Source organism: Copadichromis virginalis, linkage group LG22 (genome assembly GCF_057382275.1).
Source record: "Copadichromis virginalis isolate Kocher_CV1m ecotype Utaka linkage group LG22, C_Virginalis_male_GT1.1, whole genome shotgun sequence".
NCBI lineage: Eukaryota > Metazoa > Chordata > Actinopteri > Cichliformes > Cichlidae > Copadichromis > Copadichromis virginalis.
Window position 1 is genome coordinate 9,002,180 of NC_140638.1, and position 19,607 is coordinate 9,021,786.

The 19,607-nt window shown below is 42.1% G+C and overlaps 2 protein-coding genes across 6 annotated transcripts; one reads left to right on the plus strand and one right to left on the minus strand.

Annotated features, from left to right (window-relative positions):
• Positions 1–413: 413 nt before the first annotated feature.
• On the minus strand, positions 414–10,368 carry LOC146682680 (lamin-A-like). 4 transcript variants are annotated; one of them, XM_085446190.1, is made up of 16 exons: positions 10,217–10,368; positions 10,009–10,118; positions 8,327–9,911; positions 7,544–7,664; positions 6,785–7,140; positions 5,094–5,250; positions 4,683–4,808; positions 4,411–4,581; positions 4,061–4,186; positions 3,102–3,322; positions 2,737–3,010; positions 2,528–2,635; positions 2,320–2,439; positions 2,119–2,175; positions 1,017–1,214; positions 414–898 (listed from the first exon to the last, which is right to left on the minus strand). In XM_085446190.1, exons 5-16 carry the CDS (start codon positions 7,120–7,122, stop codon positions 863–865), a joined length of 1,932 nt encoding a protein of 643 aa, XP_085302316.1. In that variant the 5' UTR covers positions 7,123–7,140; positions 7,544–7,664; positions 8,327–9,911; positions 10,009–10,118; positions 10,217–10,368; the 3' UTR covers positions 414–862. The 4 variants fall into 4 exon arrangements, with proteins under 4 accessions (XP_085302316.1, XP_085302318.1, XP_085302315.1 ...); XM_085446192.1 differs by having other exon boundaries at positions 1,017–1,211; positions 10,009–10,368; XM_085446189.1 differs by having other exon boundaries at positions 8,327–10,368.
• A 468-nt stretch (positions 10,369–10,836) lies between these two features.
• usf2 (upstream transcription factor 2, c-fos interacting) lies at positions 10,837–19,286 on the plus strand. 2 transcript variants are annotated; one of them, XM_085446196.1, is made up of 11 exons: positions 10,837–10,896; positions 11,579–11,622; positions 12,047–12,162; positions 13,372–13,491; positions 14,032–14,194; positions 14,276–14,363; positions 14,651–14,695; positions 15,592–15,650; positions 16,590–16,681; positions 17,112–17,240; positions 17,848–19,286. In XM_085446196.1, exons 1-11 carry the CDS (start codon positions 10,859–10,861, stop codon positions 17,935–17,937), a joined length of 984 nt encoding a protein of 327 aa, XP_085302322.1. In that variant the 5' UTR covers positions 10,837–10,858; the 3' UTR covers positions 17,938–19,286. The 2 variants fall into 2 exon arrangements, with proteins under 2 accessions (XP_085302322.1, XP_085302323.1); XM_085446197.1 differs by lacking the exon at positions 14,651–14,695.
• Positions 19,287–19,607: the final 321 nt, after the last annotated feature.

The following is a 19,607-nucleotide window of genomic DNA, read 5'->3' on the forward strand; positions in this document are numbered from 1 at the left end:
ACTCAAGTAAAGTTCAAGAGGTGGTGAAATAAATGCACCTATAGTTTTATAATACCGTGGACGAGTATGAATACTGAACAGTTATAATCTGTTCTTTTATATTATTGTTATCATGTAATTGTGAGCCTGAATACAAATGTCATATTTTTCTTCATTTGAATGAAACTTTTTTTTTTAATTATTGATTTTTATTAAATCAATAAAACTCTTGGCCTCGTTCAAACAGATGAACTATATAGCAACACCTGACTGTGTCCTAATAGAGGAATTATTAGAGGCTGGAATTGCCCACCCCTGTATTAGATTCTATGGTGAGGCAGTAAATATTGTAAGAAACTGAGTAAATAGAAAGACACAGAAAAAAGGCAGGTTTCTGAAAACACGTTTATTCATTTTAATAAAAAAAAACCCGACAATATTCTGTAGATCTGTAGCAAGGTTGGGTTCATTTTACCTTCACCATGTAAGAAGATTTAATGAGAAAAAAAAAGTTTTCAATTTTGGTAAAATTGTAAACTGATCGCAACCCCGCTGTGTCAGAGTGTCTATAGAGTATAATGAAATTAATTTGAATTAAGTTTTTAAAACGAATGAATGTTAAAGTAACTGTTTTACATTTTCCAACCTTAAATGTCCCTAATATAAAAAAACAAACAAAGCTAACCCCAATTAACCTTTAGGCTCTGGAAAATTATTCTTATTCATGCATATGTACATTATAAAAAGCAGTATAAAATTTTCTGGCATTCAATAACTTGAAATTAAATTGAAAGTACATAAACTGAACTAAAAACTATACCAGATAACTCAACAACTGATACCTAAGAAGCTATAGAAAATGTAGTGTAGTGGCCCCAGGGCTTCACATGATTGGACAGCTCTCCATTCTGCCTCCAGTCTAGGAAGAAATTTTAACAAAATTAGAATTATCACACATGCATATTAATAGACAAAAAAGAGGTAATCTTTGCATGAAAGGGAAGTCATATATCTCCTGTATGAGCTGCGGTACTCACCTTGCGAGGTGTGCTCGTGCTGAACACGTAGGAGTGGGGCAGTAAACCCTCGGAGATGCCTCCGCTGCGGAAGGAGCGGGAAGCAGAGGACACGGAGCAGTTGCTGGATTTATCTGAAGGAAGTCCGCATGAGCCGCACACGACCGTCCGGCTCCGCAGGTTGTACTCGCCGTCCCCACAGGTGCTGTGAGCCACCTGCTGAGGCACAGACACAGCTTTTAATTAGTGTGTGTTAAAAACAAAACAAAACCCTGCAGTGGTAATAAAGGTCAAGTATGTGTCGTGGTGTCTGTGCTTATTTAATTTTCATTCCTTCTCACTGATATTTTCCTAATGTTTTGGTCTCTGTTTTGTCTTTCTTGTTTCCATTTCCTGTCTTATTTTGGTATGTGATTTTCTTTGTGTCTCTTGGGATTGACTTCCTGTCTTTGTCTCTTCCCCCCCACCTCTGACACTCCTTTGTGACTGCCTGCCCCACCCTTATTTGTTTAATGAGCATCTACTCAGTCCTGTGTGTGTAAATAGTCTGTATCTATGGGAGGACTGGTTTTGTAACAGCTTTTGTTATTAAACCGCCTTTGTCTCCTGTATTTTTGTAGCCCTGATACAATGAACAAGAGCCTAAAAACAATAAGTGAACTGTTTTTTTGTTTTTTTTAAATTGTCTCTTTTAACAGTTAACATTGAGTTGCGTAAACAGTTGATGAAATATGTGTGTTTGCAACTATTCTTCACTACTGATAATCATTTTTCTAGTAAGAATGTAAAATATCCATTGGGAGCTGCAACTGTGTGAGATTTTGCTGTATTTCTTCATTTGCACACGCACATGTGTCCTTGCTTCACCTAACTAAAAACACATATATCCTTTTAAATATCTTTATTTTACTTACCAACCATCACCTTATCATGCAACACGTAATGCTCAGTTTCAATGTTACCGCCCCCACACAGTGATACGGATCCATTTGAAATGTTAATATCTGAATTAATGTGATTCTTATTTTAATTCAATGCAAAACCAGTGGATGCTGCTAATTGGATTCTGGTCCTGCACATGATCTCATTATGCACATGCTAGGAAAACTATCATTTCTCTCACCATGTCATCATCTTCTTCTTCAAGGTGAGTGCGGGTGACCTTCCTCATTGCCATTTCCTGAAAGAAAAGTGTTGTAGTTCTTATTTATTCATTCAGTTTCGGTATATTTTAAATATACTGGCCATGAGTTTTGATGTCTTGACACTTTAGGTCTGAATGAAATGTCTATCAAGCCCAATAAGCTGATTTAATTCAAAATACCTCTCCATTAGTGCTGATCAAAGTAGTCTGGAAGAGGTCTCCGGTGCCCCAGGAGGGCTGATTCTTCCACACCAGGTCAGATGGAGGATTATGAGTTCCACCAGAATTAGAGGCCCAGATCTGACCACATGGACAGTACAGAGTAAATCATCTGTGCTAATCAGGTGTTGATTGGTGATTCTGATTGCTGAATAAAGACGCTACTAACCGTCACCCTCTGACCAGCCTTCAAGGTGAATTTAGCTGGGAACTTGAAGGCGATGGGAGTGCCAGATCCCACCTGCCGCTTCACCTGCCAGTTCCCCAGATTCTGATCCTACAAGAGCAAGAGGGTAGTTGGGTAAAAACGTCAGAGTTCAAAGTCACTACATTACAAATAGTAATGTAGTCAGTCCACCTCCAACTTCTCCATCTCACCTCATCAGCTTTGTTGCTGAGTCTGACATATTTCCCATCCAGATCCACCTCGTCCACAGTGACACGTCCACTGGCCGAAGCCTGCTGGGTGATGCGAGTGCGGGAAACGGCTCCACCGGCGAAGCTGGAGGCCTCGCTGTCGGTGTCGTTAGGGCGACGTCTCTTAGCAGGGGAGTTCTGAGCGCTGTGGTGGATAGATCGAGAGAGAGCTCCAGAAGTAGAGGATCGACTTCCCGCCGCCCTGGTAGGAGGAGGGCTGGGCGAAAGACGCAGTCTGCAGAGAGAAACATGTTGATGACGATGATGAGATAAATGAAAAAGTTTATGAACCACACAGAGGAAACGATGAGCATCGTTACACATACCTTTGCTCTTCTCCCTCCAGCAGCTTCCTGTAGGCGCATATCTCCATGTCCAGGGCCAGCTTAACGTCGAGGAGTTCCTGATACTCATCGAGCTGCTGCTGCATCTGGTGCCTCATCTCTGCCATCTCTCGATCCTTCTCACCCAGAAGGCGACGCGTGCTGTCCCGCTCCCGCGACAGAGCATCCTCGAGGTCCCTGATCTTTGCCTCACGAGCTGCCAGCTGGATCAAACCAAAGAGTCACAAAGTTACTGCCTGATAGGATCAAACAAGCAAGTCTGGAGACCTCAAGAGCAATCAAGGAGTGAGTTAATAATTGAGCTCAAAAAACAAAGGAAATCTAGAGAAACCATGAAAAACTGAACTTTTAAACAAATAAATGGAGTTTACAGCCAGCATCAATTTGAAGAGCCTAATTCATGTGAATCTATAAAAACAACTTCTGTTTTAAATTAAATTGATTTCTGTTGGGGTCTGTTTTTACTTTAAAACATGGATGTCAAACTGATTTTACATAGTGAGTCACATACACCCCACTTTGATCTTAGGTGATATTGAATTGGCCGGACCAGTGAAACTACATGATAAATACGCAAAACTACAGAATAATTTATGTTACTTCTTTCCACAGACTGTTCTGAAATGATAAAATATAAAGTTTTTGTTGTTCTTTTTACTATGGACTCAATATTTGAAAAACAAACTTTCTTGTCATTTAGTTGCTTAATTACTTTGATTTAGCATGAAAGTGGGCAATCTTTATTATCAGGAACATCTGTAAAACCTATGAAACTGCAGTTAAAAATTCAAAATCTATGCGCTTCTTTACATTTTCTACAGCTTTGGCGGGTCGATTGTGTCTTATGTTTTGCACCCCTGCTCTGAAATATGAAAAATATCACCCTTTTCTTTAAGTGATGTATGCTTGCAGATAAGTGTGTGCTGATTATTTGTAAGAACCTGTTTCTGTAGCTGGCTGAGCTGAGTCGACGTGGACTCCAGGCGTACTCGGATCTGCTGGAGCTCCTCGTGTGCTGCCCCAACCAGGTGGCTGCTCCTGTCTGCTGACTGACGAGCACTCTCCAGCTGATGGAGGGAGATAAAACATGGACTGTAACCAAATTATACAAGACATTTGTGAAACTGCGAAAGCCCAACAACTCGGAACTACACAACCATGTCACGATGTTTTAACTGGATATTTCTGCTGCGCAATTATTCAGTGCAGCTTTCTTTCACCACTGAGGACCAAAACAGAAGACATAAATGCTGCAAAGTAAACCTTTAGTAACAGTAACTTGATGGTCTACCTTGGTGTTGTAGGTCTTCTCGATCTCATCCTTGTACATTTTAATCTGCAGCTCATGCTGGTTGCGCATATCCACCAGTGCCTCGGCCAGTTTGCATTCAAACTCCTGCTGGTGGCCATTATCCAGTTCAACCATGCGGGACTCATGACGCCTCTTTATCTCCCGCAGCTCCTATTGAAAATTTACCAGCAATGATTATCAGTAAAGTCCAGCATGGGTACTTTTTAAAATGATTAACTAATGATAAGAACATATGCAAAAAGCGCTCAGACCTCAGAGTGGAGGTTCTTCTGAAATTCCAGCTCCTCTTTCAGAGTCTGGATGCGATTCTCTCCATCCACCCTCCTCAGCATCTCATCCTGCAGCTGCTTCTTGGCATCGGCCAAGCTGGTATCCAACTAAAAAAGAAGCACAAAATGGGCCGAGTATGAGTACAAAGTAATGCTGCGGAGTGGAAAATAAGCAGTCAGTGGAGTATGCGGGCAGGAAAACATGCAGAGAGGCTGTCCTTCAACCCCTGCTGAAATCTGAATTAGCTGACATTTACTAACAAAACTTGGAAGAAAGAGAGGAGGACTATGAAGGACAAACAGAGAGGTTCTGAGCTTGTAGACTGACTGCAGAAAGATTGAGCCCAGATGTGTTTCTATTGAGTTTTAAATTGAGCGTGGGTTTGACTTTACCTTGGCAACCTGCGCCTTCAGGTCCCTGTTTTCCACCTCGAGGTTACGCTTTTCTCCAAGAGCCGTAGTCAAGGAAGCATCCTTCGAATTAAGCAGAGCCTCCAGGTCTTTGAGCCTCTGCAAGGCTCCCCCCAGTTCTGACTCTTTTTTAGTGTTCCTATGAAAACAAAAATGGGGACTAAGTTCCACTTTAAGTTCTCAAAGTGCAGCTTTTGTTCATTTTTAGTGCAAGCATGAATGAAAGAATGCACTACTTTACATTTTCTATGACAGCTTTGAGTGAGATCAAGGGAGGATTTCTCATTCATGTTTATCTCCATTAGTCACCATAGCAACAATACTTGAACAAAACCTTAAACTACTATTACAAATGCCACTGAGACTTTCAATGTGTACATTTTCTCTCGTTTTACTCAAATGACACTCAATTCATTCAAGCTTTGAGAATCCATAGTTTAAGAGTTTAAGCATCTTACTGCATTTGTTTTAGTGACCTAAGACCTAAAACTGAATTACTATAGTTTCCTTTACACACTCTAATCAAACAAATATGAGCTATTTTTGAATGAGGATGTCTACAAGAAGCAGAAGCAGGGGAAAGACCTCGGTGCATATGAGTCATAGACCACAGTGATTTTCATCAAGTCCCGTGGATCTGGTAGCCACAAGCCACAGCCGTTGGTTTTTAGCTGAGATATTGCCATGGCAACGGTATGGCTTTGCCAAACACACTGTGGCCGTCGTTTTATTATTTACGGAAAAATAATCCAGGCAAGAGTGGAGCTCTTTAAACACTGCCACGTATTGTGTATAATGATGACTTTGGTGAAGGAGGAGAAGCTGGGGAAAGAGTTAGTCATCAGCCTCTGGATGTGGAAGCATGGGAAAGAGCTGGAGTCCCACTCCAGCTCTTGCCCAGTGAGCAATGAGGAGAATATGTTACAGTTATAGGGAGTGTTCCCAGCGGCAGGGTAACACAACTCTCAGTGCATCACCAAGTTAAAACATCAGTTATTAAAAGATTATGAGTAACTGCTGCTTAATATGTATCAACACTGAAGTCCAAACCCTTTCACATTTGTATTAAGGGACAAATAGATGCCTTCAATTGAAAGGGTTTGTTTGAAAAGGGGGATTTTAGATGCCTCGCAGCAGCGAGACATCTCATGATCACCAGACACTCTGCAGCAGAGTTCTTTCTGAGAAGAGTTTGGCAATCCTGACTTCAAAAGCTGTATCGTATAACTTTAGCTGAACAGCAGACACTGTGGGACAGGTGATAATTATGGGATAATAGTAACTGCTAATGTAAATATAACACAAACAGAAATGAGTTATGAAGTCAGCAGAATGACAAGAAACTCCTAAGACTTGCTGAAATTAGATACTGGAAGCTAAAGGTCAAACCACATTAAATCGTGCCGTGACAGCCCCTGAGTGTAAGGAATGAGTAAGGGTGAATTCTGCAGCTCATGATTTCATATTGTTGTTACTATTTTGTCTTTTAAAGTTACACACTCCCACTATAGCTATAAAAAAACAACAAAAAAAACCCCACCCACATCGATCAAACACACAGGGGTGAGTTTAAGGAATTTGGGGACCCAAGATGAGAGGGCACAAACCCAAAGTAATCAATCTTTTTTCTCAGCAGCTCCTGCAGACACGTGCAAAGACAGTAAACATTATACCTGGCTTTCAGCTCCTTGTGGTCCTCTCGCAGCTTGCCCAGCTCCAGCTGCAGCCGTGCTCGCTCTTTGGCCACCGAGTCCAGTGTCTGGCGGGCATCTGCCAGCTCCGTCTCATAGGCGGCCTTCAGACCCGTCAGCTCCCGGCTGACCTCTGTCTCCGACTCGGTGATGCGCAGACGCAGCCCGGCGTTCTCAACCTCCAGAGAGCGGACCTTGTCGATGTAGACGGCCAGTCGATCGTTGAGGTTGCAGAGGTCCTCCTTTTCCTGGAGACGGGTGATCCGGTTGGGAGAAAGTGGTGTGTTTGCACCTCGTGGAGTGTTTTTGGGTGTCGCCATTGTAACTTTCTTATTTTGCTGTCAAAACAGATATGATTATATTCATTTGAGTCTAAAGAGTCAATTTGAGCAGGTTTTATTCAAGTGCAAATGCACACCATTCAGTTTGATCCGACAGTCGACGTGGAACATGTGTCACAAATAAGATGAAAGAAATATGCCCAAGAAATATTCATTGAAACACACAAAAATGAGGCAACTTTTTGGCTCAAAGTTCAAAGTTAAAAAGAAAACAAAGCTTAATTCACTGGAACATATTGATTACTTCCAAATACATCCGGCTCTTTTTAATCCCCTAACATTAAGCACACAAACGACAAAGCACAATTAATCAAAAGACATGGGTGGGGTTAACAACTCCACCCAAAAATTAAAGTGATGTCCTTGCCCAAAAGATACTAACTTATAAAATTCGATTTACCTTTTTAAAGTTTGTTAGAGGATGAGAAATCTCTGGAGATCTTTGCAGAGTAGTTTGACGATTTCCTTACGTGATCCCAGTGTTCGTCTTGGTTCTCTCTTCAGTCTGCAAACTGAGCTGTCTGCAAACCCATCAGAGTGCCCATGTAGGAAAGAATGAGATGGGAGGAGAGGTTGGCCTCAAGTTTGGCACTTGTTAGGTGGCTGTTCCTCCCTCCCTCTGTCTCTCTCTCTCTGTCTCACTGTAATGGGTGTACAGTCTGAATAAATGAGTCACCCTCTGCACAAAGCCACGCACAAAGCCATGTGATGCCTATAAGGGATAATTTTAAGCAGATCTGTTGGCTGAGACTTGAATTGTAGTCGTTTTGTAAAAGCTCTGCAAAAGTTTTAACTCCAGAAGAACCCCACAGAGCTGGAGTCTTCACATCCTGTAAGGATGCATTTACGCAACATCTTTTCTTAAGCTCTTACACAAATTTCCTACTTAGCCTTTGGTTTAAATACCTAAATGGCCAGAAATGTATTTCTTTGGACAGCCTTAACTAAGAGATTCCGAGTCATAAAACAAAAACAGCACCAAAAGTGTGCTCTGGCAGACTGGTTTTCTTTTGTAGACCTTTAATTATTCTGATTGTAGCCCACTAAACATCACTAAACATCATACATATAATATGTATGAGAAGATACAAGATACAGTGTTACAGATACAGATGATACAGTGTCTTTACATTTCAGTGGCAGGATGAGAGGACTACGCAGTGGTGCAGATATTAGCACTCACCTCCTGGTCGGCTGGAGTGTTTCTCTGTGGAGTTTACAGGTTCTCCCTGTGTGCTCCAGTCTCCTCCCACACTCGGAACCACAGACATGCTCCTCTATAGGCGCTTCCATCTCGCCTCTCTTATATCAGCCAGGTCAGTCTGCCTTGCTTGAGACCAAAATTTGACTAGGAAAATGAATGGCTGGACAGCTGGAGTGACTACAAAGACACTGAGGCTGAAGCATTTTACTAAATCTCATAAACTGATGAACAAGCTGATGGAGATTATATGCTAACTGGTCATTTTATTAGGGACACTTGTTTGACTGCTTGTTAATGCAAATTTCTTATCAGCCAATCGCATGATGAAAACTCAGTGCATTTAAGCAATGTGAAACAACTTACTGAAGTTCAAACTGAGCATCAGAATGGGCAACAAATGTTTCTCTTTTTCTTTGGACGCCCTTACAGTGCAAACCTGGTCTGAGTATTCTAGAAACTACTGATCTATTTGGATTTTACTGCACAACCATGGGGTTTTTAGAAAACTGAAAATATCCCGTGAGCAGTATTTTTCTCTGGGAGAAAATGTCTTCAGATTGCTGGTGATGGTGTAATTGCGTGGTGGATATTTTCTGGGCACGCTTTGGCCGCTTGGCACCAATTAAGCATTTTTAAATGCACAATCTTCCTATGTTCAGCCTTTTATAACCAGTGTGTACCAATCTTAGGATGACAGCCTCCAGCAGCATAACATAACCTCCACAGTCACCAGCTCTTACTCCAGTACAGCACCTTTTGGGATGTGGGAGCTGGATGAATGTGCTGCTGACAAATGTGCAGAAACTGTGATGCTATCATGTCAATATGGAGCCACATCTCTGAGGAACGTTTTCAGCACCTTGTTGACTTTATGCCATGAAGACTTAAGGCAGTTCTGGAGGAAAAAGGGGGTCCAACCCAGTACTAACTAGATATACTTAATAAAGTGGCCGATGAGTATGTATGTGGGTTTTTTTTTTTCATATGCACTTTTATCCCATTTATAACCTGTAACACAAGCTAGAAGTGGTTCATTTTAATAGTGGACTTTAAAGGGTTAAAGCTATGCTTGCAAAAATTCATTTTCCCCTTTGTGCTGGCTTTAAAAACTGACATGTAATAAATGGCAGACAGTTTTATTAAACACTATGAATTATGACTTTTGGACACACTGTTAAAGCCTTTATACAAGTAAATTAAACGGCAATGAATATTGTTTCAATCAAAGGATTTATGGATATCTGGTGTAAAATTACCAAGTATTTAAAAAACAAACAAACAAACAAACAAACAAACAAACAGGGGCCTAATGTGTAAAACATGTTCTTAAATAAATGTGATGTGCTTTGTGAGGCCTTACAAGCTTCAGTATGTTCGTGCTTTATTTTATAGACAGCTTCTGAGATTCTGTGTATGATAAAGGTGCATTTATTTGTGAATTAAATAGACTGTAAAAGAAAATCTGCTGATCTCAGTTGCGCAGATCAGCTGTGGAAGACGTCGTGCCTCCTGCCGCTGACACTCAGCATCGCCTCCTACTGTCAGAAATTGATGGGAAGGTTGGCTGTAAAGAAACAAGAACCCGTTTTATTTGTCTTTTTCACTCATTTAGCAGCTCAGCGATGTACAAACTGGGTCTGAATTTCAAGTAAAATGGTCACCATAGCTGCCCGATGTGTTAAAACCATGCGAGCTTCGGCTGTGCCTTGTTATGTAGACAGTTTTTGTCATGTGGTTTGAGAGAAAACCCGTATTGGATCTCTGTGGTCACCTGGGCAAAAGAGACCCGAAAAAAAAATCCCATTGAGGAACTGATTGATTGGGAGAGAAAAACGAGCACAAAAAATGACTCTCAGTGACAATATTTACCGCGCTATTAAATCCAAAGTCAAATAATTCGCGAGTAAATCGTTTTTAATAGAGAATTAACCAAACAAATCCCATGAAAATCCGTCTCTAACCAAACTGTTTGCACACCAGGAGTCACGTGAATACAAGCTCTCCAAATCTTACAAAGACAAAGCGACATTTAGAGCAAAAAAGACGCATTTCCTTCTGTCAAAAAACGAACAAACTAATCCACTCCGTGTCTTCTGGAGCGCATGTCGCAGCCGCTTTGCGCGGACAAACAGCAGCTGTGCGCAAACAGAGGACACGGAGGACATAAAGAAACCAATTTAACCGCAAACCAGCCTCAATCCGTGCATTCAGATCCGAATTTATAACACAATAACGATCATAATCCAGGACTCAGCCTCCCTCCACCGCCTCGGCACCGCTGCGGAAACACCCGGACTCTTTTTTTTCTTTTTTTTCTACTTTTCCGCACAGACGCAGACAGCTCCGTCCTGCTCCTCAGCGGCCTCCATTTTAGCTCCTTGCCCGGTCGGCGCCTCACGTGTCCTGGACTGTCTTCCTCACATGACCCGTGTGTTTGTCCCCGTGATCAGCGCTTCCATCTCCGTAATTCGGTGTCGTTGAATATCGGCGTTTTACACCCGCAAAAGCTTCATGGATATGCTGGAGCAAAGTCTGGACAGCTCGGCGAGGTGAGAAGCTGCTGCCCGCTTCCTGCTCAGACATGGCTCCACCACGGCCTATAAACCCCTCTGTTTTCCCCCTGCTCCCTGCAGCGCAGTGCAGTTAATAACCTGCCTTCTCAGTGTACTTTTAATATTTGTTTCGTGTTGTCCCGCACTGTCTGCGCACTTTTCTCAGAGGATTTCTGCACACATTAGCTGTGCGCCCGTTTCCAAATCTGTGCGCTTGTTTTATCCAATGCACAATAAAAACAAGTGCACAGCTGCAGTTTGTGACTGTTTTTAGGCTAACAAGTAAACGCACTTCACTGCTACTGTAACTGATGCAGCATCTCTAAGGTTTCAAACTCTTAAATCCAACTACATTGGGGCGTTGTTTGGAGTATTATGTATATTTGTGAAGTTTGCCTTTCCATGCGCAACTGGTCAGAGCAGTTAGACTAGACTTCTAGGTCTTAAATAATTCTCATTTCCCCCTTTTAAGTGCAGATGAACTGATTTTAAGTCTTAGACGCCAGTAATGTTTCATTTTATTTATATCTTAATGATTATTCCCTTATATAACCACCCGGGGGCGCCGTATTTCCTCAGTTGGTTCAGGAGAGCTGGGTTTTTGTTCAGAAAACGTTAATGATCTTATTTCAGAGAAATACTTGAAATTGACTCAGCTCTGCTCTGTTTTTGTTTTTAGTCACGACAAACAGGAAACAGAGGAGGTGGTGCAGCTACAGGAAGGTAGGAGCATCTGTTCTTGTAATCCACACGACTGAAACAAAACACACTTAAAAGTGAGACTTTATAGAGTTTTTCCAGGTTCAGAATGCATTTTTTGGACTCTCCACACAAGGAAGATTGAGTTGGATATAGTTAATTCAACAAAACAGTGGATATTTTTTTGTTATTTCTTGGCATTTAGTGACTAAAAATGAATTTTATGGTAGTGAGGACATGAGTACTGTGAGTACACGAAGCTCCACTTGGAAAGTAACATGTCAATAGTTCAGACGAGGCCAAAACCTGTTTGGACAGTGGCAGATTTTTGCCCATGCAGAAAAACAAAACAGGCTTGCTGTTAAGCCAAAAGGCGTGCACCTGCGTTACACGGCCCTGCGCTTGTTTAGTGTTCGAGGTCTGAAACGTGGTGGTGTGTGTGTTGCAGGGGAAGCTGTGGGGACGGACGAGCAGACTGCAGTGACCATCACCGGTGTCCCTCAGACTGCATTTGCTGACCACAATGTGCAGTACCAATTTCGTACAGACAACAGCGGCGGACAGGTGAGCTGCAGGCAGCATTTCCTCTGTTGCTGATTTGCCATTCAGATATTTTCTAGTTGGAATGCAACAATAGAGCTTCAGATACTGGTAACCACGGTAACTGATAGCAGCAGTTGTGCCCTGGTTCAATGTTCAGGATCTGTTGATCAGGAGCTGAAAAACTTTCAAAGGATGTCAGCTCATTTTTATATAAGGAAGAATTATTTGTTTACCTCAACCAAAGGAGAAAAATGTAAAAAACTCTTTGGCATCAGCTATCAGACAAATTGTTATTTTAAACATGAAAAATCTGTAGATCAGCCCAGAATTTCACAGTGGGAGTATAACAGTCTTATACAAGGGAGACGGACACAACAGCAAGACACAGAGCCATATTTCTAAAGGTAGCAGTCCATCAGCAGCAGGAGCGTCTGTCTACTGTTGGTGAAAAATTTACTCCTGTTCTGAGCTGTGACAACAGATTTTAGTATCCTGGGATCAGGCGTCATAGTTTTACACAAAGGATGTGAGGATATCTTTACAACAAAGCCAGACAGACCTTAGTAATAAATATGTGGAGAGTGGGCAGTTGTGATATAGTTGCTCTGTCAGTGATTTTTTTTTTCTTCAGTTGACATATTTATTGTGGATCTTATTTTCTTTCTATCCCAGTTATGTTTCTTTAAAAGCGAGGCTGTAGCCACAGATTCAACTTTGGCAGCGATCGAATCGAAATCCGGGCGTCACGCCGCCTGAGGTCATTGAACGTGGGTGTCACTGTTGGTCTGTGGGGTGAAAGTGTAATTGACTTGATTGATAAGCACATGCAAAATTAGCAACGACTGTTGTTTTCACTCCAGACGGTCACTGACACCTTTGAACAAAATCTATTTTTTAAAATTTTGACCCAAATATTTGAAAGTGAACTTGAGAAGTTTCAGAACCAAAAAAACTCACGAAATATGGTAACAAAGAGTTTCTGATCAGAGAGTTTATGAGAGGCTGTGAACAGTGATGGTGGCTGTCCCAGCAGCGCTGTGATTGGATCATTGCTGTCATCTTCAGAATACATATTGTGATATGATAAGATGAACGATAAGATGAAACGTCTGCGTGACGGCTACTCGATGAATGTGCATCACCAGGCTTGTGTGAGGTCGACTCGTACCAAAAACAAATTTCAAACACCCCCATAATGGTCACTGACTTCATGCCCTCCTCTGTCTGCAGGTGACCTATCGCGTGGTTCAGGTGACAGATGACCAACTAGAAGCGGCAGCTGATGGGACGGGAGCCGTCAGCGTCGTCTCCACTGCAGCATTTGCTGGAGCCCCTCAGGCAGTAGCGCAGGTCAGTTAACCCTGCAAGATGATCAGGATGCACAAAAGGCTCTAGAAATAAAAACAGACTGCAGTCAAGACGCAGCAGCCATCAGTCTGTACAGGAAGCCACAGATACACCCGCTTCCTTATCTGACTAATCTATCAGCTCGTGGCTGACAGGAAGGCTGAGGGGCATGCAAATAGGGGATTGGATCACCATGACGTCAACCTCTTCTACGTGAAATTTCACACGGGCTGTAATTATTTAGAGAAGTGTATATGGTTCGGTCTGGAAACGTTTGGGTAGTGACCCTATTTTAAGATTTATTTTTGGCTTTTACCATGAACACCTGTGACATTTTAAAAACACAGTCTGTGAAAAAGTGCATGACAAGGACGTGACCGGATGACACAGAGTCAGTCTGTATATCAAACATGGGTTAAGGAGTTAAGGAGCTCTTATTCTGAAAACTGTATTTCAGCATTTTGGTTTTCCAGTGGCAAAAGTAATCGAATTTGTATTTGAGATGATTCCAGCTGTACAAACTTTCTGTCTCCGACTTTGCAGGCCGTCATCCAGAATCCTTTCAGCAACGGGGGAAGTCCTGGCGGGGAGACGGTGGGAGGAGAGACACGTTTCGCTTATTTCCCTGCAGCCACAGTCAGCGATGGAACAGCCACGGCCGTGTCGGTGCAGGCCACCGCCGACCCAACAATTACACAAGCGGGAGGTGAGAAGCACTTCTTTAACCGTCAAATAAAACGGGCTCGTGTTGTCGATCTAACGCCTCGTGGTGTTTCGTCAAATCCAGGTCAGTTTTACGTGATGATGAGCCCACCTGAGGTGCTGCAGACGGCGACCCAACGTACCATAGCGCCACGCACACACACCTACACTGCGTGAGTACAACTTAAAGCTTCGTCGCACATTGATGCTACTTCCCAAAAAATCTCAGAATGACCAAATCACCATAATCCCTCTGCACATCTGTTTGGCCGACATCTCACCTTTTTCCTCCCAATCTGCACTGGACTGGGTGTACTCTGCCTCTTGCTTTCCTTCTTGGCGTGATCCGTCTTGTCATTGTGTGTAAAACAATAAATATATACTAAAAAAAAAGAAAAACCATCATTTAAATCATTTAAAACATCCAACATACTATGTCCTACTTACCTGCCATCCCCAGAGACCTTGGTGAAAGCGAGATGTTGCAGCATGGCAGTTCAGACTGGTGAGAAGAACTTTCACTTACGCCCCCCACCCTGCCCCCATCATGTGTCGTAGAATCAGACGTTTGGTGGCTGCTTAAGATACGAGGATTAAACTGGATTTTGGTCTGCCTGTGGCTTTGGTTAATAGCTGCAGGTTTAGTTCAGGCATCAGTGTTTCCCACAGATTTAGATTTCAGACCCAGTTTTCCACCTCTTTGCAGTTTCAGTCTGTGATGGTGAGGTTGGACTACATTGAGCCACTGAAGGACATCTTCATCTGAATGACTAATGAGCAGCACACGCCTGCGAGCCACCTACTAGCCACTGCTAACGCAGGACTAGTGGTGTAGCGGTGATGAGACTTTCAAAATAAAAGTGAGGAGGATAAGATTAACTGCAAAAAATGCTAAAATGAAAGGCTAACTATAATAAGGGCCCATTACTATACTTGGGCAGCCCTCCCAGGTAATAAGTGTGTGGGAACCACTGAGCTTTGGTGTTTAGTTTGTCACTGATTCTCCTTCAGAGAGGGCAACAGCAAACCATACTCATGTTTTTTTTTTGAGGGGGGGGGTTAGAGCCTGAATCCTTCAAAGGGTTGAGCTCAAAGAGCGTGCCCTTCAGAGGACTTAAAGGATCTGGGTCTGTTCTTCGGAGGTGAAAGTCTAGTTAACACAGACTCTAGCAGTTGGTATATTTGTGGGGTTCTTTACAGCTCATTAAACCTAAATAAAGATAATTTTCTACTAAAACCAGATGGGTTTTGGTTAACATGCTTTCCTTTATATCAATACTTTTTGTTGTTAACAGACTTTTGGGTCACAGTTTTGGCACATCAGCATTCAGTGTGGTGTCTTAGCATTTTTTTTTCAATGTTAATTTACAATTGTTGTGTTTTTTCTTTGTGCCTTTACAGGAAAGTAGATGGTCCACGGGCGCCCAGGGATGAGAGGCGAAGAGCACAGCACAATGAAGGTGCGTGATCGCCAAGGTTACGGATATTTCAGGGCTGTCACATCTATCACTCCTTTTTAACTTCAAGTTCCTAAGGAAAGACCAGATTTAATTTGAATAGTGAAGGAAGGATCTAAACTTAAATGAAAGTTTGAAAGCGATTTTATTTTAATTGCTCTTTAATCACAGACATGAATGGCAGTAACATGTCAAAGTGCACATTTCCAGCAGCATTTTTTTTCCAGCTCGTGTGTATCTCCACAGGTTAGCCACAACATTAAATGAATCTTATGTGGGCTCTTGTGTAGAGCCTCTGTGTTCTGGGAATACACTCTTTGGGTTCTTCTGGTGTCCCTCATGTGGTTTCTGAGCAGTTTTTGTTGCATGGGATGGTGTAATGTCGTGCTGTGGGAGTCTGCTGCTGTTCACACACAGAAACTACCAAACACAAAGGTCACTGAGAGTCGGAAGCAGGCGAAGCTTCTTCTTCTATTTCCTTTCCTTTTTTTTTTTATTGACGGTTGGCAAACGAATTGGTGCATTACCGCCACCAACTGGTATGGAGTCTGGACCAGAATGTCACTTAAGGATTAGAGCAGGCACAGCTGGCGAGGGAGCTGCGCTTTTGTAACGATCACTGGCGAGTGATTGGCCTCATGTGCTCAGATCAGCCAATAGACATGTACCGATTAACTTTGAATGGGCCAATAGGCGGAGGCTTTATACCTGGAAAAAGAAGAGCAACAGAAGAAGAACAGAAACAGTTTCACTTATCGTGCATGTAACAAGAAGGGTAGCACATATCGAAGTAAGATCTGCGTGGCAGGAGCTGAGGTTTCCCAGCAGATGTTCAGTGTTGTTGACGTCACCAGTCGGTGGTTTTAATGTTGGGGCTGATCGGTGTGTGAAACCACAGCTTGCGAGAGCTAAAACTGAGCATCCTTTTTATTTTCTTTACAGTGGAGAGAAGAAGAAGAGACAAGATTAATAACTGGATTGTCACGCTGTCAAAAATCATTCCTGACTGCAGCATCGACAGCAGAACCGGAGCGGTGAGCGTTGTATTAAAAAAACCCTCTGACGTTCACTGAAAACTCGTGTATATTTTGCATGACCGTGTAAGTGCTGACAGATGGTTACAGAAGCTCCTGCTAGTTAGATTAGCTCAGTATGTAACGTGACTTCATTTAGTCTGAAAGCAGCTGTTTCATGTCACTGATCTTTTTAAATTTGCCTCTGTCAGGCCTTCATTCACTTCCTGTTCACCCTGTTCTTTGACTTCATTCATGCCTTCACCAGGCTTTACTACAGCCAGGGGCGTGTGACAGTGTTTACTTTATTTATTTTATTTTTAGCTCAGCAGGTAACAAAGTGTTTATATGGAAGGAATTTCAAAGTGTGTCAGCCGCTGGAGAAAAGTCAGCTCACAGTGGGAATGAAAGACTAGAAAGAAAAATATTATATTATTTGTTTGTTCCTCAGAGTAAAGGAGGCATCCTGTCCAAAGCGTGCGACTACATCCGCGAGTTGCGTCAGAATAACCAGCGGCTGCAGGACAGTTACAAAGAGGTGGAGCGAGTCGAGATGGACAACGAGCTGCTTAGACAACAGGTTAACTTCCCATCATTGTGCACACATCTCATATTTTGATTTGCTACCCTTTGCAAACATAGGTGGAGGGGGCTTTGGGTCCTCACAGACAAAGCGGTGCAGTGCCAAGAGTAGAGAAAAACGTTGAACTCGAGTGTCTCGATCAGTCTGAACGTTGTGAGCGCACTGTAACATGACAGAAAATAAACACTGCAGAGGACTGCACCAATAAGCTGAATTAAATTCTGCTCAATATGAGTTTTGTCTGTTATTTCTGACTAATAGTGGAGGTAGAGTACTGAGGTTCCACTTTCTTTGCCTCAACACCAAAGCGGGGGCAACAGAAAAGCGGTGGTTCAGTCCTGGCTCCTCCGGCCTGCATGTTGGGCAAGATACAGAACACGGATTTGTTTCCAGTTCATGCATTCGATTGTGACCATTAGGTTAAAATTGGGCATAGAAAATAACACTTACATGAATGTGAGAGAGAAAAGCACCGCCGCTCTCCTGTTTGCACCTAAAACACCATAAACGTGGCATGAATCAAGAAAGTTAGGGGCATTTTAATAAAAAAGTCTTTGAAGGATCAAGGATGAATGAAATTAAATACTCTGTCTTACGTTTTCAGATTGAGGAATTAAAGAATGACAACGCACTGCTTCGAGCACAGCTGCAGCAGCACGGTATAGAAGTCAACGGAGATGCAACACCTCAGTGACTGTGGACTGGACAAGTGCAGGATCACAAACACAGAGTCGCGTCCTCCCACACAGCTGAACGACACCAGGAGAGGAGCAAAAAAAAAAGAAAAGAAGAAATAACAGGAGACAATTTCTGTCTGAAATTGGACCAGAGAAACACGCAAAAGGCTCACGAAGAACACCGAAGGACTGCAAAGTGAACACGTCTCCTCCTCCTGCAGCTCCATGAAAAGCTTGAACGCTCTGAAATCCGTTAACTGAGTAGCTAACTGAACCTCTCACTTCTGCTTCAAGGAAATCGACCTCTGCACTCCACCGCCACGCTGCCGCCAAACTCTTCTTTTTACTTTAAATTATGAACCTGCCACACAAAGTTTATTTTTAGCGTCTTTACGTTTTTATCATCACACAAACTTTTTCCTTTGGGTTTGTTTTTTTTATTTTTTGGACATGCTTTGTTTGAAGCTACTAAATGGTCCCATTTTGTTTTAATTTATTAGTCTTTAAACAATGTGTACACAGAAGTTTAAAAAAATAGAAGCTGAAATCATCTCCAGAAATGAACAAATAATGAGCAAATCAGTTGTTTTGATCCTGCTCAGCACTGTTACTAAGAATACTTTTACTGTCAGTGGATTTTTTTTGTTTATTTTAAATTTCTTCCTCTCGACACTGGTACTCCACACACCAGACGGAGCTCACACACATCGTCCATCGTCAGTGAATTCAAAACTATAATTTCTGTAGAGTCAAAGTGGGAGTGGCTTTGACATCACGGGCATGGAGGTTTTTCTTTTTAGTGTAAGGCCTTAATAGATGCCTACTGGAGAATATAGGTGTTAACATAGCTCAGGTAATTGGGATTATGCACTGGCAAGCGGTTCCCACGTTCAATGACGTCCTTATATAAAGAATTTAGAGCTCATATGTGTCCCCCGTTAGGTGCAATGTACAGATAAAGTAACACTGAGATGATTTTCAAGGCGAATCGTCTCTGTTGGGCATTAAACCATGGTTTGGTTGTGTATCTGCTTAATAGGTCACTGGAATACAGGTGTGAGGTCCTGGTTGGAGACCGGCCTCGGTTTTGGCCCACCGGTCCTGCTGCGTTTTGGTGACTTTTTATTTTCCCTATATTACTATTTACACCTTGGGAACCATTGCTGCTGATTCATGACCATAAAACAGCCATGGTCAGGGAGGGGATACGAGTTATGATGATGATGATGATGATGATGATGATGATTATACCTAACTAGATTTTTTTTTTTTTTTTTTTGTCTACACTGAAAGTCACCACAGCATGGAAATATAACCACTGGCATGACTAATTCTGATACTACAATAAATGAGTGTTTATACCCGAGTGGTGTTTATTATCGAGGTTACGAGGAAAAGCGTTTTGGGGCTGGAATGAAGCTTCTGGTACAATATTTTGGTTGTTTTTTTTGTTTTTGTTAGATTTTAACTACAATATAATAGATCACAACAGAAATCGGTGCTTGTCAAAATAGTCCAGCTTTAATAATAAACAGAATAAATAAAAAAGATGTGTGTGTATATATATTTATACACATGTAGATACTTACACATGCATATATGTATAGATACACAGATGCTTTCCCTCCCCAAAAATATGTAAATAAAATTTTTTGAATTGTTTTCTTTAATATATTTCCAACCTTCA